The 21,779-nt window shown below is 30.5% G+C and overlaps 1 protein-coding gene across 1 annotated transcript; it reads left to right on the forward strand.

The window, feature by feature from the left end:
• The first annotated feature begins 15,738 nt into the window (after nucleotides 1–15,738).
• On the forward strand, nucleotides 15,739–21,424 carry LOC145936125 (maltase 1-like). The gene is made up of 8 exons (XM_083038022.1): nucleotides 15,739–15,922; nucleotides 16,159–16,346; nucleotides 16,431–16,700; nucleotides 17,473–17,715; nucleotides 17,806–17,988; nucleotides 20,190–20,445; nucleotides 20,526–20,868; nucleotides 21,241–21,424. Exons 1-8 carry the CDS (start codon nucleotides 15,766–15,768, stop codon nucleotides 21,314–21,316), a joined length of 1,716 nt encoding a protein of 571 aa, XP_082894148.1. The 5' UTR covers nucleotides 15,739–15,765; the 3' UTR covers nucleotides 21,317–21,424.
• Nucleotides 21,425–21,779: the final 355 nt, after the last annotated feature.

Below are 21,779 nucleotides of genomic sequence, written 5' to 3' on the forward strand. Positions count from 1 at the left end.
AGCGGTAAAAAGTATCGATTTCCAATACTTTAAAGGGAGCCAAAAATTCATCGATTATACATTTTAATAGCACATTGATTACAGAATCTTTTGGTACCAAGCAGACACCAGCGTACAAATTTTTTAATATGATAAACATAAAATAAAGATGCGTCGCACAGGTTCCGCGTCAAAAAAGTATGAATTTCTAATATTTTAAGACGAGCCAAAAATTCATCGATTATACATTTTAATAGTACATAGATTACAGAATCATTTGGTACCAAGCAGACACCAGCGTACAAATTTTTTAATATGATAAACATAAAATAAGGATGCGTCGGACAGGGTCCGCGACAAAAAAGTATCAATTTCTAATATTTTAAGACGAGCCAAAAATTCATCGATTATACATTTTAATAGTACATTGATTACAGAATCATTTGGTACCAAACAGACACCAGCGTACAAATTTCTTAACTTGATATACATAAAATAAGGTTGCGTCGCATAGGGTCAGCGGTAAAAAGTATCGATTTCCAATATTTTAAAGGGAGCCAAAAATTCATCGATTATACATTTTAATAGCACATTGATTACAGAATCTTTTGGTACCAAGCAGACACCAGCGTACAAATTTTTTAATATGATAAACATAAAATAAGGATGCGTCGCACAGGGTCCGAGTCAAAAAGTATCGATTTCTAATATTTTAAGACGAGCCAAAAATTCATCGATTATACATTTTAATAGCACATTGATTACAGAATCTTTTGGTACCAAGCAGACACCAGCGTACAAATTTTTTAATATGATAAACATAAAATAATGTTTCGTCTCATAGGGTCAGCGGTAAAAAAGTGTCGATTTCTAATATTTCAAGACAAGCCAAAAATTTATATATTATACATTTTAATAGTACATTGATTACAGAATCTTTTGGTATCAAGCAGACACCAGCGTACAAATTTCTTAACTTGATATACATAAAATAAGGTTGCGTCCCATAGGGTCAGCGGTAAAAAGTATCGATTTCCAATATTTTAAAGGGAGCCAAAAATTCATCGATTATACATTTTAATAGCACATTGATTACAGAATCTTTTGGTACCAAGCAGACACCAGCGTACAAATTTTTTAATATGATAAACATAAAATAAGGATGCGTCGCACAGGGTCCGAGTCAAAAAGTATCGATTTCTAATATTTTAAGACGAGCCAAAAATTCATCGATTATACATTTTAATAGCACATTGATTACAGAATCTTTTGGTACCAAGCAGACACCAGCGTACAAATTTTTTAATATGATAAACATAAAATAATGTTTCGTCTCATAGGGTCAGCGGTAAAAAAGTGTCGATTTCTAATATTTCAAGACAAGCCAAAAATTTATATATTATACATTTTAATAGTACATTGATTACAGAATCTTTTGGTATCAAGCAGACACCAGCGTACAAATTTCTTAACTTGATATACATAAAATAAGGTTGCGTCCCATAGGGTCAGCGGTAAAAAGTATCGATTTCCAATATTTTAAAGGGAGCCAAAAATTCATCGATTATACATTTTAATAGTACATTGATTACAGAATCATTTGGTACAAAACAGACACCAGCGTACAAATTTCTTAACTTGATATACATAAAATAAGGTTGCGTCGCATAGGGTCAGCGGTAAAAAGTATCGATTTCCAATATTTTAAAGGGAGCCGAAAATTCATCGATTATACATTTTAATAGCACATTGATTACAGAATCTTTTGGTACCAAGCAGACACCAGCGTACAATTTTTTAATATGATAAACATAAAATAAGAATGCGTCGCACAGGGTCCGCGTCAAAAAAGTATGAATTTCTAATATTTTAAGACGAGCCAAAAATTCATCGATTATATATTTTAATAGCACATTGATTACAGAATCATTTGGTACCAAACAGACAACAGCGTACAAATTTTTTAAATTGATATACATAAAATAAGGTTGCGTCGCACAGGGTCCGCGTCAAAAAAGTATCAATTTCTAATATTTTAAGACAAGCTAAAAATTCATCGATTATACATTTTAATTGCCCATTGATTACAGAATCTTTTGGTACCATGCAGACACCAGCGTACAAATTTTTTAATACGATAAACATAAAATAAAGATGCGTCGCACAGGTTCCGCGTCAAAAAAGTATCAATTTCTAATATTTTAAGACGAGCCAAAAATTCATCGATTATACATTTTAATAGTACATTGATTACAGAATCTTTTGGTACCAAGCAGACACCAGCGTACAAATTTTTTAATACGATAAACATAAAATAAAGATGCGTCGTACAGGTTCCGCGTCAAAAAAGTATCATTTTCTAATATTTTAAGACGAGCCAAAAATTCATCGATTATACATTTTAATAGTACATTGATTACAGAATCATTTGGTACCAAGCAGACACCAGCGTACAAATTTTTTAATATGATAAACACAAAATAAGGATGCGTCGGACAGGGTCCGCGACAAAAAAGTATCAATTTATAATATTTTAAGTCGAGCCAAAAATTCATCGATTATACATTTTAATAGTACATTGATTACAGAATCATTTGGTACCAAACAGACACCAGCGTACAAATTTCTTAACTTGATATACATAAAATGAGGTTGGGTCGTATAGGGTCAGCGGTAAAAAGTATCGATTTCCAATATTTTAAAGGGAGCCAAAAATTCATCGATTATACATTTTAATAGCACATTGATTACAGAATATTTTGGTACCAAGCAGACACCAGCGTACAAATTTTTTAATATGATAAACATAAAATAAGGATGCGTCGCATAGATTCAGCGGCAAAAAAGTATCGATTTCTAATATTTAAAGACGAGCCAAAAATTCATCGATTATACATTTTAATAGTACATTGATTACAGAATCATTTGGTACCAAACAGACACCAGCGTACAAATTTATTAACTTGATATACATAAAATAAGGATGCGTCGGACAGGGTCCGCGACAAAAAAGTATCATTTTCTAATATTTTAAGACGAGCCAAAAATTCATCGATTATACATTTTAATAGTACATTGATTACAGAATCTTTTGGTACCAAGCAGACACCAGCGTACAAATTTTTTAATATGATAAAAAGAAAATAAGGATGCGTCGCACAGGATCCGCGTCAAAAAAGTATGAATTTCTAATATTTTAAGACGAGCCAAAAATTCATCGATTATACATTTTAATAGTACATTGATTACAGAATCATTTGGTACCAAACAGACACCAGCGTACAAATTTTTTAATATGATAAACATAAAATAAGGATGCGTCGCACAGGGTCCGCGTCAAAAAGTATCGATTTCTAATATTTTAAGACAAGCCAAAAATTCATCGATTATACATTTTAATAGTACATTGATTACAGAATCTTTTGGTACCAAGCAGACACCAGCGTACAAATTTTTTAATATGATAAACATAAAATAAGGTTGCGTCGCATAGATTCAGCGGCAAAAAAGTATCGATTTCCAATATTTAAAGACGAGCCAAAAATTCATCGATTATACATTTTAATAGTACATTGATTACAGAATCATTTGGTACCAAGCAGACACCAGCGTACAAATTTTTTAATATGATAAACACAAAATAAGGATGCGTCGGACAGGGTCCGCGTCAAAAAAGTATCAATTTCTAATATTTCAAGACGAGCCAAAAATTCATCTATTATACATTTTAATAGTACATTGATTACAGAATCTTTTGGTGTCAAGCAGACACCAGCGTACAAATTTTTTAATATGATAAACATAAAATAAGGTTGCGTCGCATAGGGTCAGCGGTAAAAAGTATCGATATCCAATACTTTAAAGGGAGCCAAAAATTCATCGATTATACATTTTAATAGCACATTGATTACAGAATCTTTTGGTACCAAGCAGACACCAGCGTACAAATTTTTTAATATGATAAACATAAAATAAGGATGCGTCGCACAGGGTTCGAGTCAAAAAGTATCGATTTCTAATATTTTAAGACGAGCCAAAAATTCATCGATTATACATTTTAATAGCACATTGATTACAGAATCTTTTGGTACCAAGCAGACACCAGCGTACAAATTTTTTAATATGATAAACATAAAATAATGTTTCGTCTCATAGGGTCAGCGGTAAAAAAGTGTCGATTTCTAATATTTCAAGACAAGCCAAAAATTTATATATTATACATTTTAATAGTACATTGATTACAGAATCTTTTGGTATCAAGCAGACACCAGCGTACAAATTTCTTAACTTGATATACATAAAATAAGGTTGCGTCGCATAGGGTCAGCGGTAAAAAGTATCGATTTCCAATATTTTAAAGGGAGCCAAAAATTCATCGATTATACATTTTAATAGTACATTGATTACAGAATCATTTGGTACAAAACAGACACCAGCGTACAAATTTCTTAACTTGATATACATAAAATGAGGTTGCGTCGTATAGGGTCAGCGGTAAAAAGTATCGATTTCCAATATTTTAAAGGGAGCCAAAAATTCATCGATTATACATTTTAATAGCACATTGATTACAGAATATTTTGGTACCAAGCAGACACCAGCGTACAAATTTTTTAATATGATAAACATAAAATAAGGATGCGTCGCATAGATTCAGCGGCATAAAAGTATCGATTTCTAATATTTAAAGACGAGCCAAAAATTCATCGATTATACATTTTAATAGTACATTGATTACAGAATCATTTGGTACCAAACAGACACCAGCGTACAAATTTCTTAACTTGATATACATAAAATAAGGATGCGTCGGACAGGGTCCGCGACAAAAAAGTATCATTTTCTAATATTTTAAGACGAGCCAAAAATTCATCGATTATACATTTTAATAGTACATTGATTACAGAATCTTTTGGTACCAAGCAGACACCAGCGTACAAATTTTTTAATATGATAAAAAGAAAATGAGGATGCGTCGCACAGGATCCGCGTCAAAAAAGTATGAATTTCTAATATTTTAAGACGAGCCAAAAATTCATCGATTATACATTTTAATAGCAAATTGATTACAGAATCTTTTGGTACCAAGCAGACACCAGCGTACAAAATTTTTAATATGATAAACATAAAATAAGGATGCGTCGCATAGATTCAGCGGCAAAAAAGTATCGATTTCTAATATTTAAAGACGAGCCAAAAATTCATCGATTATACATTTTAATAGTACATTGATTACAGAATCATTTGGTACCAAGCAGACACCAGCGTACAAATTTTTTAATATGATAAACACAAAATAAGGATGCGTCGGACAGGGTCCGCGACAAAAAAGTATCAATTTCTAATATTTTAAGACGAGCCAAAAATTCATCGATTATACATTTTAATAGTACATTGATTACAGAATCATTTGGTACCAAACAGACACCAGCGTACAAATTTCTTAACTTGATATACATAAAATAAGGTTTCGTCGCATATGGTCAGCCGTAAAAAGTATTGATTTCCAATACATTAAAGGGAGCCAAAAATTCATCGATTATACATTTTAATAGCACATTGATTACAGAATCTTTTGGTACCAAGCAGACACCAGCGTACAAATTTTTTAATATGATAAAAAGAAAATAAGGATGCGTCGCACAGGGTCCGCGTCAAAAAAGTATGAATTTCTAATATTTTAAGACGAGCCAAAAATTCATCGATTATACATTTTAATAGTACATAGATTACAGAATCATTTGGTACCAAGCAGACACCAGCGTACAAATTTTTTAATATGATAAACATAAAATAAGGATGCGTCGGACAGGGTCCGCGACAAAAAAGTATCAATTTCTAATATTTTAAGACGAGCCAAAAATTCATCGATTATACATTTTAATAGTACATTGATTACAGAATCATTTGGTACCAAACAGACACCAGCGTACAAATTTCTTAACTTGATATACATAAAATAAGGTTGCGTCGCATAGGGTCAGCGGTAAAAAGTATCGATTTCCAATACTTTAAAGGGAGCCAAAAATTCATCGATTATACATTTTAATAGCACATTGATTACAGAATCTTTTGGTACCAAGCAGACACCAGCGTACAAATTTTTTAATATGATAAAAAGAAAATAAGGATGCGTCGCACAGGGTCCGCGTCAAAAAAGTATGAATTTCTAATATTTTAAGACGAGCCAAAAATTCAACGATTATACATTTTAATAGTACATTGATTACAGAATCATTTGGTACCAAGCAGACACCAGCGTACAAATTTTTTAATATGATAAACACAAAATAAGGATGCGTCGGACAGGGTCCGCGACAAAAAAGTATCAATTTCTAATATTTTAAGACGAGCCAAAAATTCATCGATTATACATTTTAATAGTACATTGATTACAGAATCATTTGGTACCAAACAGACACCAGCGTACAAATTTCTTAACTTGATATACATAAAATGAGGTTGCGTCGTATAGGGTCAGCGGTAAAAAGTTTCGATTTCCAATATTTTAAAGGGAGCCAAAAATTCATCGATTATACATTTTAATAGTACATTGATTACAGAATCTTTTGGTACCAAGCAGACAACAGCGTACAAACTTTTTCATTTGCTATACATAAATTAAGGATGCGTCGCATAGGGTCAGCGGTAAAAAGTATCGATTTCCAATATTTTAAAGCGAACCAAAAATTCATCGATTATACATTTTAATAGCACATTGATTACAGAATCTTTTGGTACCAAGCAGACACCAGCGTACAAATTTTTTAATATGATAAACATAAAATAAGTTTGCGTCGCACAGGGTCCGCGTCAAAAAAGTATCAATTTCTAATATTTTAAGACGACCCAAAAATTCATCGATTATACATTTTAATTGCCCATTGATTACAGAATCTTTTGGTACCATGCAGACACCAGCGTACAAATTTTTTAATACGATAAACATAAAATAAAGATGCGTCGCACAGGTTCCGCGTCAAAAAAGTATCAATTTCTAATATTTTAAGACGAGCCAAAAATTCATCGATTATACATTTTAATAGTACATTGATTACAGAATCTTTTGGTACCAAGCAGACACCAGCGTACAAATTTTTTAATACGATAAACATAAAATAAAGATGCGTCGCACAGGTTCCGCGTCAAAAAAGTATCAATTTCTAATATTTTAAGACGAGCCAAAAATTCATCGCTTATACATTTTAATAGTACATTGATTACAGAATCATTTGGTACCAAGCAGACACCAGCGTACAAATTTTTTAATATGATAAACACAAAATGAGGATGCGTCGGACAGGGTCAGCGGTAAAAAGTATCGATATCCAATACTTTAAAGGGAGCCAAAAATTCATCGATTATACATTTTAATAGCACATTGATTACAGAATCTTTTGGTACCAAGCAGACACCAGCGTACAAATTTTTTAATATGATAAACATAAAATAAGGATGCGTCGCACAGGGTCCGAGTCAAAAAGTATCGATTTCTAATATTTTAAGACGAGCCAAAAATTCATCGATTATACATTTTAATAGTACATTGATTACAGAATCATTTGGTACCAAGCAGACACCAGCGTACAAATTTCTTAACTTGATATACATAAAATAAGGTTGCGTCGCATAGGGTCAGCGGTAAAAAGTATCGATTTCCAATATTTTAAGACGAGCCAAAATATCATCGATTATACATTATAATAGTACATTGATTACAGAATCTTTTCGTACCAAGCAGACAACAGCGTACAAACTTTTTCATTTGCTATACATAAATTATGGATGCGACGCATAGATTCAGCGGTAAAAAAGTATCGATTTCTAATATTTTAAGACGAGCCAAAAATTCATCGATTATACATTTTAATAGTACATTGATTACAGAATCTTTTTGTACCATGCAGACACCAGCGTACAAATTTTTTAATACGATAAACATAAAATAAATATGCGTCGCACAGGGTCCGCGTCAAAAAAGTATCAATTTCTAATATTTAAAGACGAGCCAAAAATTCATCGATTATACATTTTAATAGTACATTGATTACAGAATCTTTTGGTACCAAGCAGACACCAGCGTACAAATTTTTTAATACGATAAACATAAAATAAAGATGCGTCGCACAGGTTCCGCGTCAAAAAAGTATCAATTTCTAATATTTTAAGACGAGCCAAAAATTCATCGATTATACATTTTAATAGTACATTGATTACAGAATCATTTGGTACCAAGCAGACACCAGCGTACAAATTTTTTAATATGATAAACACAAAATAAGGATGAGTCGGACAGGGTCCGCGACAAAAAAGTATCAATTTCTAATATTTTAAGACGAGCCAAAAATTCATCGATTATACATTTTAATAGTACATTGATTACAGAATCATTTGGTACCAAACAGACACCAGCGTACAAATTTCTTAACTTGATATACATAAAATGAGGTTGCGTCGTATAGGGTCAGCGGTAAAAAGTATCGATTTCCAATATTTTAAAGGGAGCCAAAAATTCATCGATTATACATTTTAATAGCACATTGATTACAGAATCTTTTGGTACCAAGCAGACACCAGCGTACAAATTTTTTAATATGATAAACATAAAATAAGGATGCGTCGCATAGATTCAACGGCAAAAAAGTATCGATTTCTAATATTTAAAGACGAGCCAAAAATTCATCGATTATACATTTTAATAGTACATTGATTACAGAATCATTTGGTACCAAGCAGACACCAGCGTACAAATTTTTTAATATGATAAACACAAAATAAGGATGCGTCGGACAGGGTCCGCTACAAAAAAGTATCAATTTCTAATATTTTAAGACGAGCCAAAAATTCATCGATTATACATTTTAATAGTGCATTGATTACAGAATCATTTGGTACCAAACAGACACCAGCGTACAAATTACTGAACTTGATATACATAAAATGAGGTTGCGTCGTATAGGGTCAGCGGTAAAAAGTATCGATTTCCAATATTTTAAAGGGAGCCAAAAATTCATCGATTATACATTTTAATAGCACATTGATTACAGAATCTTTTGGTACCAAGCAGACACCAGCGTACAAATTTTTTAATATGATAAACATAAAATAAGGATGCGTCGCATAGATTCAGCGGCAAAAAAGTATCGATTTCTAATATTTAAAGACGAGCCAAAAATTCATCGATTATACATTTTAATAGTACATTGATTACAGAATCATTTGGTACCAAACAGACACCAGCGTACAAATTTCTTAACTTGATATACATAAAATAAGGTTGCGTCGCATAGGGTCAGCGGTAAAAAGTATCGATTTCCAATACTTTAAAGGGAGCCAAAAATTCATCGATTATACATTTTAATAGCACATTGATTACAGAATCTTTTGGTACCAAGCAGACACCAGCGTACAAATTTTTTAATATGATAAAAAGAAAATAAGGATGCGTCGCACAGGGTCCGCGTCAAAAAAGTATGAATTTCTAATATTTTAAGACGAGCCAAAAATTCATCGATTATACATTTTAATAGTACATTGATTACAGAATCATTTGGTACCAAGCAGACACCAGCGTACAAATTTTTTAATATGATAAACATAAAATAAGGATGCGTCGCATAGAATCAGCGGCAAAAAAGTATCGATTTCTAATATTTAAAGACGAGCCAAAAATTCATCGATTATACATTTTAATAGTACATTGATTACAGAATCATTTGGTACCAAACAGACACCAGCGTACAAATTTCTTAACTTGATATACATAAAATAAGGTTGCGTCGCATAGGGTCAGCGGTAAAAAGTATCGGTATCCAATACTTTAAAGGGAGCCAAAAATTCATCGATTATACATTTTAATAGCACATTGATTACAGAATCTTTTGGTACCAAGCAGACATCAGCGTACAAATTTTTTAATATGATAAAAAGAAAATAAGGATGCGTCGCACAAGGTCCGCGTCAAAAAAGTATGAATTTCTAATATTTTAAGACGAGCCAAAAATTCATCGATTATACATTTTAATAGTACATTGATTACAGAATCATTTGGTACCAAGCAGACACCAGCGTACAAATTTCTTAACTTGATATACTTAAAATAAGGTTGCGTCGTATAGGGTCAGCGGTAAAAAGTATCGATTTCCAATATTTTAAAGGGAGCCAAAAATTCATCGATTATACATTTTAATAGTACATTGATTACAGAATCTTTTGGTACCAAGCAGACACCAGCGTACAAATTTTTTAATATGATAAACATAAAATAAGGATGCGTCGCACAGGGTCCGAGTCAAAAAGTATCGATTTCTAATATTTTAAGACGAGCCAAAAATTCATCGATTATACATTTTAATAGCACATTGATTACAGAATCTTTTGGTACCAAGCAGACACCAGCGTACAAATTTCTTAACTTGATATACATAAAATAAGGTTGCGTCGCATAGGGTCAGCGGTAAAAAGTATCGATTTCCAATATTTTAAAGGGAGCCAAAAATTCATCGATTATACATTTTAATAGTACATTGATTACAGAATCATTTGATACAAAACAGACACCAGCGTACAAATTTCTTAACTTGATATACATAAAATAAGGTTGCGTCGCATAGGGTCAGCGGTAAAAAGTATCGATTTCCAATATTTTAAAGGGAGCCAAAAATTCATCGATTATACATTTTAATAGCACATTGATTACAGAATCTTTTGGTACCAAGCAGACACCAGCGTACAAATTTTTTAATATGATAAACATAAAATAAGGATGCGTCGCATAGATTCAGCGGCAAAAAAGTATCGATTTCTAATATTTAAAGACGAGCCAAAAATTCATCGATTATACATTTTAATAGTACATTGATTACAGAATCATTTGGTACCAAACAGACACCAGCGTACAAATTTCTTAACTTGATATACTAAAAATAAGGTTGCGTCGCATAGGGTCAGCGGTAAAAAGTATCGATTTCCAATACTTTAAAGGGAGCCAAAAATTCATCGATTATACATTTTAATAGCACATTGATTACAGAATCTTTTGGTACCAAGCAGACACCAGCGTACAAATTTTTTAATATGATAAAAAGAAAATAAGGATGCGTCGCACAGGGTCCGCGTCAAAAAAGTATGAATTTCTAATATTTTAAGACGAGCCAAAAATTCATCGATTATACATTTTAATAGCACATTGATTACAGAATCTTTTGGTACCAAGCAGACACCAGCGTACAAATTTTTTAATATGATAAACATAAAATAAGGATGCGTCGCATAGATTCAGCGGCAAAAAAGTATCGATTTCTAATATTTAAAGACGAGCCAAAAATTCATCGATTATACATTTTAATAGTACAATGATTACAGAATCATTTGGTACCAAACAGACACCAGCGTACAAATTTTTTAACTTGATATACATAAAATAAGATTGCGTCGCATAGGGTCAGCGGTAAATAGTATCGATTTCCAATATTTTAAGACGAGCCAAAAATTCATCGATTATACATTTTAATAGTACATTGATTACAGAATCTTTTGGTACCAAGCAGACACCAGCGTACAAATTTTTTAATATGATAAACATAAAATAAGGATGCGTCGCATAGATTCAGCGGCAAAAAAGTATCGATTTCTAATATTTAAAGACGAGCCAAAAATTCATCGATTATACATTTTAATAGTACATTGATTACAGAATCATTTGGTACCAAGCAGACACCAGCGTACAAATTTTTTAATATGATAAACACAAAATAAGGATGCGTCGGACAGGGTCCGCTACAAAAAAGTATCAATTTCTAATATTTCAAGACGAGCCAAAAATTCCTCTATTATACATTTTAATAGTACATTGATTACAGAATCTTTTCGTACCAAGCAGACAACAGCGTACAAACTTTTTCATTTGCTATACATAAATTATGGATGCGTCGCATAGATTCAGCGGTAAAAATGTATCGATTTCTAATATTTTAAGATGAGCCAAAAATTCATCGATTATACATTTTAATAGTACATTGATTACAGAATCTTTTTGTACCATGCAGACACCAGCGTACAAATTTTTTAATACGATAAACATAAAATAAATATGCGTCGCACAGGGTCCGCGTCAAAAAAGTTTCAATTTCTAATATTTAAAGACGAGCCAAAAATTCATCGATTATACATTTTAATAGTACATTGATTACAGAATCTTTTGGTACCAAACAGACATCAGCGTACAAATTTTTTAACTTGATATACATAAAATAATGTTGCGTCGCATAGGGTCAGCGGTAAAAAAGTATCGATTTCTAATATTTAAAGACGAGCCAATAATTCATTTTATATATATTTCAATAATGTCTTGTTTGCAGATTATCTTTGTACCATAAGCATACCAGCGTACTACCTTTTTGGTCTAATATACCTTATATAAATCTGCGCCGTATGAGATTTGCTGCTTAAAAATTTTAATTTTCGATATTTCAAAACGTGCAAACAATTAATCTTATATACATTTTAACAGTACATTGTCTGCACATTATTACGAATTATGCGTGACTTCATGCATATATCGCGGTAATGTATGTCGAAACTCATTTCTACTGCGCATTCGGAATTCGAATTATATCAAGATTATCGAAAATTGTCGGACGAAATATATTTGTGACTCTAATTAAGAAAATAATTTTGTTTTAAAAATTATATCTACGAAACCTTAATTGTAAATTTGTATTCATGTCTCACTTCTATTCCTAACTTAATAAATATACTACTTCTTAATTAAATAAATATATTAGAAAATATTAATATAGTAAGGTAATTAAATTTTAAAATAGTAATATGTTATATAAATTAAAATAGCAATATATTGTAAATAATATGTTGTAATATCTTATCCTCGATTATTATTTTTGTTTCAGAAATGAGCTGATTAAAACGTTAATTTGCTAATTCATTTTTAAAATAAGAATATGTTATAACATTTAAAATAATATGTTTTAAATAATGTAATATATAATTCCTTAAACTCGATTAATATTTATAACAGCTATCAGCTGATTTCTGTCAAAAAATATTAATCGTATTTAAGGAATTATATATTATATTAATTTTTATAACATATTTTTATTTTAAAATTTAATTGGCAATGTAATGCTTTAATTATCTGATTTCTGTAAAAAAATATTAATGAAGTTTAAACAAACTTTATATAAATACATCATACTTTTTTTAATAAAATCGAGGAATGGCATAACGCGCGCTTGTGTTATTCTAGTCTTTTTCTAAAAAAGACATATTAAGTCGATTCTCGCAAGTATTGTTGCCTCTTGTCCGCGAAAATATTAATCAAAATTTAAAGTATTATAACATATTATTTAAAACATATCATTATTTTATTTAATTTTATTTTGGACCAACTGTCAAACTGCTAACTGCTAACCCTCACGATGACAGCCTCTTCATGCTTCAAATATAACACACAACGCGAATGTCAAAAATATTAATCAAGTTTAAAGTATTATAACATATTATTTAAAACATATTATTATTTTATTTTATTTTATTTTATTTTGGACTAACTGTCAAACTGGTCACTGCTAACCCTCGTGATGACAGCCTTTCGATGCTACGAATATAACACACAACGCGAATCGACACAGAGCCAATCAGCATCGCGGAAAAACGACAACATGTCAATAACATGCCTTTTTTAGAAAGGGGATAAGGCGCGGATCCCATACGGCGCGCAATAATATTACGTGTATTATACCAAAAAGGTTGTAGGCTGGTATGCTGATGGTACCATCATAATGTGCAGACAATGTACTGTTGAAATATATGAAAGATTAATTTTTGGCTCGTTTTAATATAATAAAATTAAAAATTTTTTATTTTTTTTTATTTGTATTAATGATTTTATACTAATTGCTGAGTGATTGCGCGACGAAGAACATGAATGTAATAAGAAATTGTTGACTCGTATTACTTAGTCTATCTAAATTCTTACTCTGCGCATAATAAAATTACAATATATAAAGTGCATATAATTTTTTATTGTTTTTGACTCGCATTTATGATTTTATTTTAATGATTAAATGATTGCGCGACGAAAAGGATAAACGTAGTGAAAAATTGTTGATTCGTTCTACTTAATTTATTTAAATTTTTACTTTGCGCATAATAAAAGTACGATATACGAAGTGCGTGTTATTTAAATAGGTCTTAAAGTCAAGTCCATATTTTCATCATCTGTCTCCTTTAAGTCCTACAACTTTTGTCTGATACATTTTTCCGTATCTTCCATATTTTTCGAGATGTTTGCCTGGGGAGATTAAAATGGGACACCCTGTATATATATATATATATATATATATATATATATATATATTTCAGACCGACAATGAATACAAGAGAAATAAATTTGTCTGCTAATGCTGCTTTCGTTCTTGCTTCAAAAAAAAGCTAAGATGGATTAAAATATTCAAAATATTTCATTTCTTCCGAAAATTATAATCTTATATTACTATTATCTTTTTATTTTAAAATAAATATAATAATAAATTAATATGTTGACGAATTGTTATATTTAGATATGAATTAGATGTTATATTTAGATTCAACTCTGTAGATTGATGATAGTATGAGTAATCCTATAATATTTATGTATATGTATATACTTAATGTGTGTATATACAATATATATATATATATATATATATATATATGTATATGTATTATTTATTAATATAACTATATGTATATGAAAGGAGAATAAAATATTTATTTTCTGAAATACTATGTATATCTTACATAAGCAAAAATGTGTTTGAGAGATGAAATTTTTATATATTATTTTTGGTATTAATTATGTATCAATTTTACATTTAATTTAATATAATATTTATTACAATCAGGGTGCATTTTTTATATTTTATATATACGTATCTTCGAACTAGTCTATTATACAATTTAAGATAAAACATTTTTTTTGAGAACATTTTTTTAATTTTTTTAAGTTAAATATAATTTTAATTTTCAAAATACTCTATCACGTCGCAAATGTAAGGTATATGATTGTAAGGTTAAAGTTGCTAAAAAAATTATTTTAATATATACCTACTTTATTATACGACTATACATACGATGTGTTGGAAAACTTACATTCTACTTCAGAATTAAGTACATTTTCAAAATTATATAAATATATATATAAAATTTGGAAATAATGTACAAAACATGATTATGTCTTTTGCCTTTATTTTATTGAAATATATTATCGCAGTGTATTGCATGTTTTGTTTTCTGGTATTGTCATGTACATACATTATTAATTACTTTGACTACTCGTTTGTTAATTACAGAAAACTACGCAGTTTGTTTCTTTTAAATAATCATTTATGACATATCACATCCGAATGCGATATATTGCACGTAATTATAATGAAGTAAGATCTTTAAGCGTGTGTCATACTTAAACATCTCTCGGGTTATTTCCGGGTAATTTAAAACAATGTCATTTACATAGATTCTGTCATTTACATAGACTTTGTGTCATTAATCCCTGATCTTTTAACAAAATGTTAATTACTTTTTGCGGCAATTGATCGATGACGATAAAAAAGTCACACATACAGTTGCAGTAAGTCATTGTTTTATGGTTGTAATTTATTTCTTTGTTTTCGTAGCTTAGAGATAGCATAACATTAATTAGGCACAACCGATAAGAAAGCAACTGATTTTCTTAGTCATTAATATATATATAAACAGTTTTCAAATTCGACAAGTGCAAACGGCATCATGTCACTGACAACACGCTTGTGCGCGGTTTTGCTCCTAGTGAGCTGTTCGTCTGCTGAGATTCTCAATAAGAGGTGGTGGAACAACACTGTCTTCTATCAGGTTTATCCGAGAAGTTTGTATGATACGAATGCCGATGGCATAGGTGATCTGAAAGGTATAAGCATATGTCAATCATTATTTATTAATACGTATTAATAGCATAAGGTAATGAAGAATAAAAAGTTATTATATATTTACATATAATGTTACAATATGGTCGATTAATTATAGCATAATTCAGATTTAATTAATCTGAGTAGTATATGTGATAAAAACATCAATGCATAAATAACGTAAGCCAAATATAAAAACGTTTGCAAAATTTGAAGGATTGTTTTTTTTAATTATCAGGAATAAGTTTAAAGTTACCTTATTTCGTTAAAACTGGCATCAACGCGATATGGTTGTCGCCCATATATCCAAGTCCCCAGGTCGATTTTGGATACGACATATCCAATTTTACGGATGTCGATCCAATTTTTGGATCACTAAAGGATTGCGAGGATCTCGTGGCGGAAGCTAAAAAACTCGGTCTAAAAGTACGGCGGTTTGTCTACATCAGAATCATTATATAAAACTAGATTGTCTTTTTCAGCAGTTATTTCATAATATCATTCTTATAGGTGGTCCTCGATCTCGTACCTAATCATACTTCTGACAAGCACCCATGGTTCCAGAAAGGTCTTAAGGGAGATAAGAAATATAAGGATTATTACATGTGGGCAGAGGGTAAAAATAAAGATAACAAAACGGAGCCTAATAATTGGATCAGTGTGTTTAGTGGCTCCGCGTGGACTTATGTCGATTCACAAAAAGAATGGTATTTTCATCAATTCGATTATAGACAGCCTGATTTGAACTTCTCCAATCCTGACGTAAGAGAGGAGCTGATAGTAAGTTACAAAGAAAAGTTCAGTTTTTTCCTAAAATGTTGCTATATGTTAGATTTCCAGAAAAGAAATTTTTTTTATTAAATTACTTGATTTTCTATTCCAGTCATATTTTATTTTATTTGTAAGAAGGATAGAAAAGATTATCGCTATAATTAATTTTATGATTTATCTATATTATTAATATTAATTAGTATAATCAAATAATAATTCTTATTCATTTCTGTTAATTCAAAGTTTAATATATTCTTTAACTTACATGTTTGAAATATCATAATCTTCTTCAAAATATGCAACATAATAAAATAAATTGTAGCATAATTTATTTTATTAGCATTAATATTTTATATATTAATGTATTATTTAATTTTTTTGTTACCGTATTTTTGTCTAGATTCTAGATTATAAACACTCATCATTTAATCTAGATTATGGGCGAGTTTTTTAATTCATCGATTAATCAATCGCATGATGCGCAAATGCTGCAAATGCATGCGATTTGATCAATCGATGAATTAAAAAACTCGCCCTATAAATCTCTCAACAGCTTCTTTTTTGCAAATGAAAATTTTAGTGAATATCTATAATTGCAAATTAAATTCGAGATTTAAATATGTGTGTGTGTGTGTCTTTGTGTATATATATATAAGAGAACATAAAGTTTTATAATCAGAAAGATATATAAAGAAAAGTGAATAAAAACATCTTTCACGCATTACAGAGCAGTTTAAGCTTATTCTAACATTTTCCTAATGATTTTTTCGATCCGTTATAGAACGTACTGAAATTCTGGCTGGATTTGGGTATAGACGGATTCCGCATTGATTCCGCTCCGTTTATTTATGAGGATAAAGAATTGCGAGATGAGCCCAGAAGTTACGCGGCTGATGTCACACCGCGAGATTACGGATATTTGGATCATATTTACACTGTTGATCAACTGTCTACTTACGAGCTATTCGGAGATTGGCGAAAATACGTAGATGAATATGCTGATGAGCATAATCAGGATCAGAAGGTGAATTAACCAATATTATTTTTTTCAAATCTATATATTTTGTGTTTCATTGATTTATAAAATTATAAACTACTATTCTGATCTTTCTAGTTGTTGGTGATGGAAGCGTATACCAGTTTTCCGCATACCATGGAGTATTATAACTATAGCGTGCTGCCTTTCAATTTCGAGTTTATAATAAATGTGACCGTTAATTCATCCGCGGAATTTTTCAAAAAAGAAATAGACCTCTGGTTGAACTCAATGCCACAAGGTGAAACCGCTAATTGGGTGGTACGTATTTACATAAAGTCATTACTTATCATTATCTTAATGAGAAGATTTCATTTTTTATTTTTGATAAAATTTAGCAAACTCTGAACTGTTCTAATTTAATTGCAATGTAAAGAAAGAGTCTTATAATTCTTATATGTACTGAATACTATATATGCGTCGCACTAAAGTTTTGAAAATAAATATTTTACTTATTTATAAAAAAATTAGAAAAAACGGTAAAATTTACTATATGTGTAATTATAAAAAACTTTTTAAATCTAAATTTATATCCCTTTCCAAAAAAAGGCATGTTAAGTCGATTCTTGAAAATCTCGAAGTATTGTTGTTTTTTTTCCGCAATGCTAATTAGCTGTCTTGTTGCTAATTCGCGTTGTGCGTTATATTCGTAGCATCAAGATTATCAGCTGATAACTGTCAAAAATATTAACCGAGTTTTAAATATTGTAACATATTATTTAAAACATATTATTATTTTATTTTATTTTATTTTGAACTAACGCTTGGTGCGTGTACAACGCAAATCGAGGCAGCTAATCAACATTGCAAAAAAGAGTAACAACAATACATGCGAAAATCGACTTAACATGTCTTTTTGGAAAGAGACTAGAACGACACAAGCGTCATTCCTCAATTTTATGTTAAAGAGAATGATACAGAAATCAGCTGATTACTGTCAAAAAATATGAATCGAGTTTAAAGTACTCTAACATTTTATTTAAAATATACCATTATTTTAATTTTTATAACATAATATTATTTTAAAATTTAATTAGCAAATTAACGCTTTAATTAGCTGATGTATGTTAAAAAATATTAATAAAGCGTTAATTTGCTAATTAAATTTTAAAATAATAATATGTTAAAAATATTAAAATAATAATATGTTGTAAATAATACGTTATATGTATAATACTTTATCCTCGATTAATATTTTTTGACAGAAATCAGCTGATAATTGTCAAAAATTATTAATTGAGTTTAAAGTAGCTAATTTCTATCAAAAAATATTAATACATCTTTTCGTCAATAAAATCGTAATTAGTCTCAATATTGTGATTATCTCGATTATCAAAAGATTCTTGTAAAAAATTCTATTTTTTTGTTCGCATTTTCTGTTTTAGATTTAAATACTAAATTTTTATGCATTGCATAATTAATTAATATATATATTTTATTACGCGTTGATAGCAATGCATGTATAAAGATATGTGAATTAATTATGCAATATGCATAAAAATTCATTATTTAAATCTTTAACAGAGAACAAAAAAATAGAATTTTCTACAATAATCTTTCGATAATAATATCTGCGCTTCCATTAGATTCGTGCGTCTGTACACATCCACAACGCTGCATGTCTCGCGCGAGACTAACCGCAAGACTCTGAGCAGCTGTGTCGCCAAGTACACCCCACACACCCACCACGCTGCGCGTTTCGCGCGAGACTGACCGCAAGACTCTGAGAAGCGGTACCGCCAAGCGCATCCTATACGGCTGCTACGCGCCTGCGCGTCTCGCGCGAGACTAATTCTCGATTCTCGAGACATTGCGATTGCGAGACTGACGATCAGGATCAGTCTCGCGCGAAACGCGCAGCGTGGTGGACGTGTGGGGTGTGCTTGGCGACATAGCTGCTCAGAGTCTTGCGATCAGTCTCGCGCGAGACGTGCAGTGTTGTGAATGTGTACAGACGTGCGAATCTAATAGAAGCGCAGATATTTTGATCGAAAAATTATTGTAGAAAATACTATTTTTTTGTTCTCCGTTAAAGATTTAAATAATGAATTTTTATGCATCGCATAATTAATTCACATATCTTTATGCATGCATTGCAATCAACGCATAAAAAGATATATTAATTAATTATTAATTAACTATGCAATGCAATAAAAATTTTGTATTATATCTCTAACAGAAAGTGCGAACAAAAAAATAGAATTTTCTACAAGAATCCTTTGATAATAGAGATAATCACAACATCGATACTAATTGCAATTTTATTGACGAAAAGATGTGTTAATATTTTTTGATAGAAATTAGCTACTTTAAACTTAGTTAATATTTTTGACAGTCATAAGATAGATAAAAAGAACAACATCTTAGATCTGTTGTCATCACAAAACAAATACAAAAATAACTGTTTTTAATTTTATAAACGAAGTTTAAATGTAATATGTGTGTGTAAACTTGTTTTTTAGTTGGGAAATCATGACAATCCGCGCGTAGCCTCTCGTTATCCCGGCAGACTGGACCAAATGACTATGTTGTCCATGATTTTGCCAGGCATGGCAGTGACCTATAATGGTGATGAAATTGGCATGGTGGACAAGAGAGATATATCCTGGAAGGATACACAGGATCCCGAGGCATGCAACGCAGGCAAAGAGCATTATGCTGCTCTGTCTCGCGATCCAGAAAGAACGCCATTCCAATGGGACGCGACGAAGAACGCAGGTAGAAGACGAATTTCTACGATTTATAATATTTAATTAATAACAATATATTATTAAATCTTCATCGATTTATTACGGCAGGTTTTAGTACGGCGAATTCGACGTGGCTTCCGGTGAATGAAAACTATAAAAAAGTCAACTTGGCGAGAGAGAACTCTCATAAATCGCATGAATCACACTACAAGATCTACAAAACCTTAGCTTACTTGCATAAAGAGCCAGCACTTATCGAAGGAAATTATAGATCGTTCACGGCGAACAATGGCACAGTCCTGGGTGTGATCCGAAACTCTGGTTGCCGCACCGTGCTGCTTCTGATTAACTTCGAGGATGACATTCCTCAACACGTCAATCTGAGTCACGAAGGACTTCCACTAAATATGAAAGTTAAGGTCGCCAGCTTGGGTTCTGGTGTACCAAGAGGGTAAGATTTTTTAAAACACTTTTTTACAATTGTTTACATAAATACTTATTATTCTGTTACAACTATAAATGTTATGAAATAATTATAACAGTAGATTTTTTATTCAGCAATGAAAATGATTTTATCAGAAAGATCCAGCATCACTTGTAATTTTATTAACAAATTTTTAACCAAATTTATAATTAAAAAAACCTTTCAATAAATTTTCTATAAAAAATCTCAAATTATAGATTTAAAATATCAGATATTATAAATATTAATTTAAAATATTCACATTATGTAAACATTATTATAAATATATTGCCCGGTGGTGTTGGCAAATTCTCTGTGTGTGTAGATATATTATATATTTCACGTTTATATCTCTTGCAGAAGTCACGTTCGGGTGGATAATATACATTTACCTAAGAAAGCCGCTCTAGTGTACACGTCTCTGAACATCCACTAGCCTAAAGCTGCCTTCAAAGCGCCTTTAGTTTATTATATTTAGTAAAAACCTGATCTATGGTGCACTTATGTATTATAATGTTTCCTGCAATAAAAAATATTAACTAAATGCTTTAATTTAACTTTCTAAAAAGTACCCTTACAAAATTATAATATATATTTAAATATTTATAATTTTATATAACTTTTTATTGTTTGTGTATTATAATTTCCAATTTATATATTATTAAATTTTGTTACATTAACTTTTGTAGGAAATTCTCTTTGCAATTCTCTTATGCAATAATATGTGCATTAATATATAATTTTCTTGAATTGTTAATATATATATTATATGTATTAAATATTAACATTTTTAATTAAATACATTAAATTAGATATAGATATAAAATATTGCAAAATAGTTCTAATAAAAATGTTACATTATTTTTTACGGTTCAAATTCAAATATAATTTTTTTTACG

The sequence above is a fragment of the Prenolepis imparis genome, unplaced genomic scaffold, assembly GCF_030444845.1.
Source record: "Prenolepis imparis isolate NDT839.2.m4 unplaced genomic scaffold, iyPreImpa1.0 SCAF_5, whole genome shotgun sequence".
Lineage (NCBI taxonomy): Eukaryota > Metazoa > Arthropoda > Insecta > Hymenoptera > Formicidae > Prenolepis > Prenolepis imparis.